Source organism: Propithecus coquereli, unplaced genomic scaffold, assembly GCF_000956105.1.
Source record: "Propithecus coquereli isolate 6110/MARCELLA unplaced genomic scaffold, Pcoq_1.0 Scaffold85, whole genome shotgun sequence".
Lineage (NCBI taxonomy): Eukaryota > Metazoa > Chordata > Mammalia > Primates > Indriidae > Propithecus > Propithecus coquereli.
Window position 1 is genome coordinate 8957140 of NW_012154729.1, and position 10383 is coordinate 8967522.

At 33.7% G+C, this 10383-nt stretch overlaps 1 protein-coding gene across 1 annotated transcript; it reads left to right on the top strand.

Annotated features, from left to right (window-relative positions):
• The first annotated feature begins 4763 nt into the window (after positions 1–4763).
• LUM (lumican) lies at positions 4764–8352 on the top strand. The gene is made up of 2 exons (XM_012663996.1): positions 4764–5060; positions 7462–8352. Exon 2 carries the CDS (start codon positions 7483–7485, stop codon positions 8350–8352), a length of 870 nt encoding a protein of 289 aa, XP_012519450.1. The 5' UTR covers positions 4764–5060; positions 7462–7482.
• Positions 8353–10383: the final 2031 nt, after the last annotated feature.

The window sequence follows — 10383 nt, forward strand, 5'->3', positions numbered from 1 at the left end:
ATATTTCAAATAGATTTAAGGTACCATTTGAGTTGTGGCATCATTTTGAGACCAGTCATTCAGATTTTAAAGAAAAATGAACTAAATATTTAATGTAGATATGATGGATTCTAAAAGCCAAAAATTGTTTATTATAGCTTTTCAAACAAGAAACGAAAAAGCCACTGAGCATTTTACTAGGTGGAGTGTATTGCATAGTCTGGGAAATGCACAGAAAAGCTGAGAGACTAAGATAACATTGTTGAAAGCCTGCTGGATGAAAAGTCAGTAAAAGAAATCATAGTGAGCTACTTTCCAATGATATGTTAATTCATCACAATAAGAATTTATGCAAAACCTGAAGACTGAGCTAATATCATATCTGTAGAATTGTACTTTTGCCTTAGAAATGAACAAATCTATAGGTGACTATGGAAAATAGCCACTTTTTTTTAATGGAGCACCATTTTTAAATAAAAATGTGACTGACATACAAATTATGATCAGTCAGATATTTGGCAAATATATTCTCAAAAAACAAAGTGCATCTTTCAGTTCAAGAAAAACAATTGACAAGAGCTGACCAAAGAACTTTTAAGCAAAAATTAGAATTTTGGAAACCATATTAGAAAATGTTCCTTGATATGATTTCAGTTTCACATTGCAACTAACCTTTAAGAAACTAATACTTGTTGAGTTTTGATGTTGTAGTAAATAAGAGTAGTTAAAATTACCTAAAAAGGTTATTAATACACTTTTTTCCAATTAAATACCTATGTGTGGTGAAATTTTCTTCATAGTATCAACCGAAGCAACATATCACAACATATTGAACAACGCAGCAGGTATAAGAATCCAGCCCACTTTTATTAATTAATATATTAAATATATTTGCAAATATATAAGGCAGTTTCATTCCTATTGCTATGTATTTTTAAATGTAGGCATTTCAATAAAAATGTTATCTATATTAACATGAAATGTATCCATTATTTTTACCTTAATGAATTACTTAAATACTTACAATGTTTCTCAGTTTTAATTTTGAATGTGGTAAATACAGATAGATGGATCCTACATACATTTTTGGGGTCCTCAAAATGTCAGTAATTTCTTAAGAACATAAAGAATCCTGTGAACAAAATGTTCAATAACTGCTGATCTGTGGGAGGAGCATCTGAGTCAGAGAGAATAGCAGGTAAAGACCCTGAGGTGGGAAGAGACTCCGCTTATCTGAGGGTCAGGGTGAAAGGCAGAGTGGCCACAGTGTAAGGGAGAAGGAGGGAAGAAAATGGCACCAGGAGTTCAGCCCTGGTCATATCCATTAAGGTCCTATAAGCCTAGAGTTAAGCAATAAAGAAGGGATAATGGCACTACCAGATAGTACTTAGGAAATAAAACATTAACAGCGAGCTCACAGAAATTCTCAGCTTGATCATATTCAAACTTCGGGAAGGAATGGTGAAACTATATTCTCACAGACCACTGGTGGGAGTGACATTAGAACAAAATTTTGAAGGCAATTAGACAATAACTACAGAATCTTAAAACATGTGTACTCTTTTCTTTAGAAATCTCACTTATTTTTGGAATTTTCCTTAAGCTCTGTTGCATAGAATTTGCTCAATACTGTATTTTTTGTCATGAGAAAAGAGGGATCATATCTCCCAAAAGCAAATTTATGAGTGTTCCCTTACCTAAGTGAAGAAGTTATCTTAGTGCTGAGCTATTTGAGTTATCTTATAGGCTGTCATAAAAAGGGAAATGAAATGCTATTGTGTATACAGGACTTGTCAGAAATATCCCAAGAAAATCTAAACAGCAATTACTTCTAGAAAGTGAGATTGGAGAGTCAGTTTAATAAGGGATAATTTCACATTTAACCTTATATCCTGCTATGCTGGTTAGTGTTTTAGCAAATTATAACATTCACGTATATTTTTATAATGAAAACTTATTAATAAAAATATATAATAGACCATATCATTGATAACCTTAAAATATACTTGTCATGTAAGATACCAAAAAAATGGAGGCAATTGTAGAATGAGTTTAAAAATATATACTCATATGAGCATAAGGACTATGGAGATGAAAATAGTTGCATGGCTCATAGGAAATGCTAAAGTTAAGAATGAGAATGCGATTAATGTGAGGGAAGAAAAAGAAATTCAAATCCTTCCTTTATTGTCTTATTTGAAAGTGTAAATCACTTGCTCAAGAGGTGTTTTCATTTAAAATGTGTCCATTGAGATAAGCAGAGTGGACAGAGCAGGTACAACCAATGTAAAGAATAAAATTCCATTGTATGCAACAGGGCTTTGCAAATTGTAAGAGATATCAAGTGTTCAATAATAAAAAATTAACAACTACATTATGGAACACTGATATAACAGAATTGCATGTAGCAAATAAAAATGACATTAGAAAATAATATTTAATGATATGGAAAAGTATCCACACCTTACTGTTCTATGAAAATACATATAAAACTACAAGCATAATGTGATAATATTTATGTGAAAACCAAAGTGTCCATGTGTTTGTGTTTGTACACACACACTAAGAAAAAACATTGAAAGATGGTTATTTTCTTCTTTTTTCCTAAAAGTATTCTCCAAAGGGGTTAACATTTTTATTTTTATTTTTTTTCTCCTGTAATTCCAGTGCTGGATTCAGAATAGGGTATGTAAAATAATCACAACTTTCCTCATTATCCTTGCTGGTCTCAGGTAACAGAGGGAATCAAGCAGGCAAGCTGAAGGGAGGCAACACAATCATTTATACCTGTGCTCTGATGAAACATATTCTGCCTCCAACACCCATTACCATCAATGATGTGAATCTCCATTTTCCAGGGTGGAAAGTTCACACCTTATCCAAAAGTTCTGAAGTGTAGGCGTGGCTATATGTGTGTAATATACAGGCAATAAACTATCACTCAGTTAACACTTGCCTTTTCAAAAATTATTGCCTACTTAATATTCTGCTTTTTCTCAATTAATAATAATCTCATTTATAAAATATTTTAAAGTGATTGAATTAACTACCTTGTCTCAGCTCCATCCTGTCCATCCTCTTCCCAATTATTGGAGATGTTCATGGTTTTATTTTTACATCTATTTGTTAGGTGACTTTTAGAAAATTAATTAGGCTTTCTCCATCTCCATTTCCACTGCTGAAAATATGGGAATAACACATATTTTAAGGATTTTAAAGCATGAAATTTAAAGTAAGAAATGTGAAAATTTTGAGAATAAAGCATAGTATGTATTAGATACAACAAAAGCATTAATTTCATTTCTTTCTAATATACCCTGGAAATATATTTTGAAATGTGCAAGTTATTCAATTATTGGTCTATAGAACTGATTTTATTAGAAAATATATGCTGATAATATTAGCTTCAAAATGAGCTATATCCAATTTAATGCATTTAAAATCTGATATAGATATTGCCACACATTTATTGCTTTATAAAGAAAAATCTTAAGGAAAAGGTAGGTGGAACAAACATGATCTCAGATTATAGAAATTGATGCACTCAAAATTAATACTTATAGTAGTTTTGACAATTCCCATATAAGAAGACCATGTAATTATATTTGATTGGTTTGTCTTTTTTTTCTTGATTGCTTTTAAGTTTATTTCCTTTATTAAAAAACTGATGCCTATCAATTTTCTTAAAATAATAATGGCAAAAGTTTTATGCTTATGCATCGTCTTCCAATTCCATGAGTTAGTTTCAAGAACATTACCTTTTCTTTTTTAACAGTTCTATTACAAAAATAAAGCATTTATTCTAACAGTCTTTTTTTCAAGCAATTGCAGTATTAGTATTAACTTTCCACAGGTCTCATTGCTAAAGAGTGGTATTGTTAAGTTATTTTAAAAAGGGAAAAATTTACAATGTGACAACTTTTACTAAAATGTCTGATTGTAAGAGTACTTATAAACCTGAGGAAATGAACATTCTGGAGGAAAAAAAAATCTCATAAATACAACTGATAAAAATCACAAAATAAAATAAACAAGGACTCTAGCAGATCTCTCATTTGCTGAAAGCATGCGTCAGAAACTGACAATGAAAGATATATTAAACCAGGCCATTGGGAGATCACAACTTTGAATAACTTTTAAATTTGAAAAAAAAATCACTAGCATGCAATGAGAAAATGAAATATTATTGCCTTGTGATATTTTTTAGTGTACATTTGTTTTTTTTCTCTGTTCTTTTATGTTTTTTGGCATTAAGCTATAGAATGCTATCCCCAAGTAAGGTTTTGGGTGAATTCCTAAATGAAATCCACAAAATAAGAAACAGGCAAGACATTGTTGATTAGTTCCAGACTTGAATAACATAAAAAGAGTCCCCTCAGCATAAGAAGTAAACTCAAAATGTTGATATTTCTCATTTGTAATCAGGTGTATATGAAGCATTTTTTTTTTTATATTTCAGAAACTAATGTAAGTTACTCTCATGGCCATAAATTAAATTGGTCCAAGTAAATCAATATAGCTTCCAAGAGTGAGGAACAAAAAGGATTGAATTCCTCCGAGTCTGCTCATTTGCATTTTCCTCAAATTATTTGCTCTGTATATGATTTATAAGACTTTTAGAGGAACATGACAGTTGGCTGAGAAAATTGCACTTAATTGTTGCCACAGCCACAGAAGTAAAGAGGTTTGTAAGAGAAATGTTCTCACGGTGAGCAGCCTCATTTGGAGCTGGAGTTAAATCAATCCTTGGTTAAAAGCTATGGTATTTGAGCTAGTTAAACATGTATCTTTCTCCCATTCCATAGGGAATGAACTGGGCTGTCCTTGCTCCCCACGTCCACCTGCACTTCGTTAGAGAGCAGAGTGTTCACATGCCGCACCACAAGATCCCCACAATGACATAACTCCATTCAGAGACTGGCGTGACTGGGCTGGGTCCCCCCCGACTCCCTTCAGCTCTTGTATCACTAAGAATCTGGCAGCCAGTTCCGTCCTGACTGAGTTTACAGCATATATTGGTGGATTTTTGTCCACAGTGCATCTGCTTTAAGAATTAACGAAAGCAGTGTCAAGACAGAAAGGTAAGTGCTGTTTTAACTATAGCACTGGGGATGCTGACTCTTTGGGATAGCATTTGTTGTAACAGGAACAGCAACGATTCCAGAGCAACTTTGCCAATTGCTATTCAACAGCAAATCCAGTTTTGAGTATTTATTTTCACATTTTGTTTAACGTGCTTTCCATGATTTATGGATTTGAGAGAAATTTTATGCAATATATGTTGTTTTGCTTGGCAAGGGAAGTTACAAAAGTTTCAAGGTTAGAATGAGAAAATAGTTAAAGCAGACACAGTGAAAAGGTATAGAAATTAAGATGTTTGTTATTTATGCTAATTAGTTATAGACATTAGTATTGCTGGAATCTAATATTGGAGCAAAGAAAGATCATTTCAATAGGCATTCAAAACATTTTGCAATAAATATAGTGTGAGAATTTGTTATAATTTACAATAAACATTCTGTGTTGTTATAAAAAGTGAACTAAAGGACTTAGACACATTTATAGATCACTTGTTTTTTATTTTGTTAATTTTAAAGATTTGTTTTCAGATGTATGTCTTAAGGAACATGTTTTAAAGAAATTCTGGAAAATGATTTACATTTTGAAAACAGCATTTTTTCTATAACCACAGGTATTTGAATAAACGAGGGGAAGAACAGTGTACTTTTGCCTCATAGTGGACTCATTATATGGTTATAAACTTTCATTGAATTTAGAGCCCTCGTTTTACTCTGCCAAAAATATGGAAGCTTTTTTTCATTACTATTCAATACTCACATTATAGTTACCAGGAGTATTTTGGTGTATACTCAATTTCAAATAGCTTATTAATGAAGCAAGACAAATCTTTACAGTATTAACATCCTGTGTCTTATAAATAATCCTAGGAATATGTCATCATGTTCTTTTTAGTGCTATGCAATTATTATCATGGCCAAGTTCTGTCAAGTAAACGAAATGCCTCCATCACAATCTTAGGGAATAATTTACTAAGAATCTGGCCACCTATTACATTATGTCAGCAATCAAAGTATTTCTAACAACTTTTTTTAGTGTTTTATCTAATAAAATAAACTGCCTTAGAATTCCAAGTTAAAGCAAAGATGTTTTCAATTTTTAATCCCAAACATCCTACTTATTCCAGACTACTATGATCCAAAAGCTTGTATCATACTTTCATAGGAGGATACAATATTCTATGTTATCTAATAGAATGTGAATCCTTCTTCACATTTCTCTTCCAGGGCTACCAACTTCACTTGAGCCATAAACTCTTCATTCTGTAAAAGTCCATCTCTTATATTTTAATTTTCCTTTACCTAACTGTGAACTTCCCCCAAGAAAATAAAATGGGCTTTATTGAGCTTCATCTTAGAAACATGTTAATATGAGAAGATAACTATTACAAATTATTTTTAATTTATATTCTCAATTGAATCTTTTCCTAGATGGTTCCTCTATCTAGTGTTAAATATAAAAGTTTTTTAATTCCTACCTCTCTCACACCTGCATTCTGAGAGGCCATTGAAATCTAGATAAACAAACCATTCCACCTTAAATTTTGACATGAAGAAGGTAGAGAACTCGTGAGTTATTGAGAGAGACTATTACTTTAATTCAAAACTTGGAAAAGAATACCTTACTCTACCTGTTGGATCTCTTTCTAGATTTAAAAATTCTTAGAATGTGTGTGACATTTCCAGGATTAATAAACATTAGTTTTACTAAAACTAGTTTACTAAATATTAGTTTCAGAACATAATTTTGCAGTGTTCTTAAAAGTATGGAATGTTAAACAAATCTTGAAATAATATGCATGCTCACCAGCACCAAGAATTTTGTTTCCCTTCCTCAGAACCAACAATAACCAGATACTTTTAAAGGAATGCATCCCCTCTACCTCCCCCACACATAATGAAGACTGCTTTCCTCCAGGCAAAACCACAGATTGCCCATGTTCTTAGGAAGGATCTTAATGAGATATTTTAATGATGTTGAATGGTAGGGTAGAGTGTACAGCTTACAACTGTCTTCTCATTTTCATTTCTTCTGGTTTCCAGGGATGTTCTAAAGCAGTGGTCTAATATGGTAGTCAGTGAGCACCACCCAGAAACCTTTTGTAGGAAAACATTTAATTAAGGAAAGACCTAAAGAAATTGACTGAAACAATTAGGCCTGGCTCTCCCAGAAGGGGGCGCATGTGTATGCAGTCTAACCTGAAACCTGTTCACCCCAAAGTTGTAAACATACACCTTCATCCTCGATATGTAAATGAAAATTAAAAGACATCTTTAGATGCACTACAAAAGTTGATAAAATAACAAAATGCACATTTTCTAATGCATCGTGTTGCAAATTGAATTTCCTTTTTTTTTTGAAAGTCTACTATTTTATAACAAAAAATGTTTCCTCTTTATTTAGGATTCAAATCATTTGCCAAAAATGAATCTAAGTGCATTTGCTCTCTTCTTGGCTTTAATTTGGGGTGCCAGTGGCCAATACTATGATTATGATTTCCCCATGTCAATTTATGGGCTCTCGTCACCAAACTGCGCACCCGAATGTAACTGCCCTGAAAGCTATCCATCTGCCATGTACTGCGATGGGCTGAAATTGAAGAGTGTGCCGATGGTGCCTCCTGGAATCAAATACCTTTACCTTAGGAATAACCAGATTGACCATATTGATGAAAAGGCCTTTGAGAACGTAACTGATCTACAGTGGCTCATTCTAGATCACAACCTTCTAGAAAACTCCAAGATAAAAGGGAGAGTTTTCTCTAAATTGAAACAACTGAAGAAGCTGCATATAAATCACAACAACCTGACAGAGTCTGTGGGCCCGCTTCCCAAATCTCTGGAGGATCTGCAGCTTACTCATAACAAGATCACAAAGCTGGGCTCCTTTGAAGGACTGGTAAACCTGACCTTCGTCCATCTTCAACACAATCAGCTGAAAGAGGATGCTATTTCGGCCGCTTTAAGAGGTCTTAAATCACTGGAGTACCTGGACTTGAGCTTCAATCAGATGACCAAACTGCCTTCTGGCCTCCCAGTATCTCTTCTAACCCTCTACTTAGACAACAATAAGATCAGCAACATCCCTGATGAGTATTTCAAGCGCTTTAGTGGGCTGCAGTATCTGCGTTTATCTCACAATGAACTGGCTGATAGTGGAATACCTGGAAATTCCTTTAATGTATCATCCCTGGTTGAGCTGGATCTCTCCTATAATAAACTTAAAAGCATACCAACTGTCAGTGAAAATCTTGAAAACTATTACCTGGAGGTCAATGAACTTGAAAGTAAGTAGAAAATTGTGCCTGTGTTTGATTTATGTACCCTCAAGTTTTAAATGGCTAAGTTGCTTCTGGCTCCATTAAAAAAATAAATAAAAATGCCAACAAAGTAACCTACTACTTCAAACATAAAAGAATTCTAACGCAACTATATCTCCAATATCTAGCCTTTCTTTGGAGTGTCCAGATAAGGAACAATTAAGATCATAGAACTTAATATCTAATTCCTTCAAATTGAATATTCTGTGCTAATTTATTCTGTTGTCTTATCTCCTGATATTTATCTTTTATTAGTTGCCTCCTTTAAAACTTAGATTTGTGTCCTACATTTTTTTTTTACAAGATCTAGCTAAGAAAGGAATAAACAAGTTCAGAAAGGGCACAGTTGGCAGAGACATTCAAGTCGTCTTCCATAACCCCAGAGAAGCCCATATATCCTCACGTTCTTCCTTGATAACTATTACTTGGAACTCAACATGTTACTCTGCTCTCATGATCATCGCCTACCTCTGTGATCTCTGTTTTGGTGTGTGTGGCCTCCGTAGTGTTCTGATGAGGACTGTGAGAAAGATTAAGGAGGGAAGGAATATGATGGGGTTTGGAACATTTTTTTGAAAAAATACAGTATTACAGAGCCCCTTTTCTTATATATAGCCCTTGTCCTCATTTGATGTTCCAGTTTCCTCCTTCCTTCTCCTGCTGCCATAGTTTATTTTTCATTTATCTTCTGGATGAAGGTTAACCTCATTTACTTAGATATTTATGCACTTATCTGGTCTTCTGGGACAATTTTCAACTCAATCAATACAGATTCAGGTGGGAAATTGAAATTCATAATTTCCCACCTTCTAACACAGTTTGGCAGAAGAGAAAAGCCAATTCATGGACAAGTGTTTTAAATGAAAAATCAGGTAGGAAACATTGATTCACATATAAAGAAATTATATATGCAAAATAATCTATTAAAATTAAACATTTTCATCTGCTGCAAATTTCTTTTCTTACCATACTGAATAAAGATATTGCTATCAGAAAAAATTACAGCATACCTTACAAATATGACACTTTACTATTCTTCAATGGTTGCACGTAACTGCTAGTAGAGTTGGGGTGTTCTCATGAAGGAGAGGATGATTGCCAACTCTGAGGCACCACGTGTTCTTCATTGTATCTGGAAAGCAGTCAAGGTAGGAGTTGGTGTTGTTTGACTGTCACGCAATACACAGTCAAGCTAACACAGTGAAGCTCCTACAGTTGTTTCCAGTGGAAAATTCACTATGCGGCAATATGTGATCCCACATTTTAAACATGTGTGGTTAGGAGGTAGGATACTCCGACAGACCAAAATGCTAAAGGAATTTGAGATGATTCAGGGCTGACAAAATCCGTTAGATTTTGTGGGTAGAGGTTAGCCACAGGAGTAGAGCTACTTCTTTCTCTGAAATAAGAAAGAAGGAGGATACAGATGCAGGCACATGTTGAAGTATACATGATATGAGTAAAGAATGGAAGAGCCAGTGTGGAAGATGGGAAAGGTGGCCTCTAGGAGAAAGGCCAATAGGAACTTAGTGCTAAGCTGAGATAGAAATCTCAGTGCCCACCACACAGTGGTCATTTGAATAGTAGTTACTTTTCTTCCTTCTTTCTCCTTGACATTGTCAGGTACTCTTGTTTGTCTTTGCATGTATCTCCTCAACTTAGGTCATCTTGCCGAACAATTATCATCCATACCAACTGTCCACATTCTCTTATTATAAAAAGAGTCCTTTTAATATTTTCTAATGTTAGGGAATATATAGCCAAAAAATTGTTTTCATATTTCATATTTCAAATTTGAAATGCTAAGCATTAACCTAATCACAGATCTTCCTAATGTAGGAAAAGAGAACAAAATGTAAAGGACATCAGTAATTATTTAGGACATACTATGTACTAGTACTGTCTGAAATGCTTTGCATTCCTTAATTAATTTAATCTTCATGCAGCACAGTGAGATAGCTATGTTATCTCTAACAGGAAAATCAGATAAGTGTTCCAAGGTCACC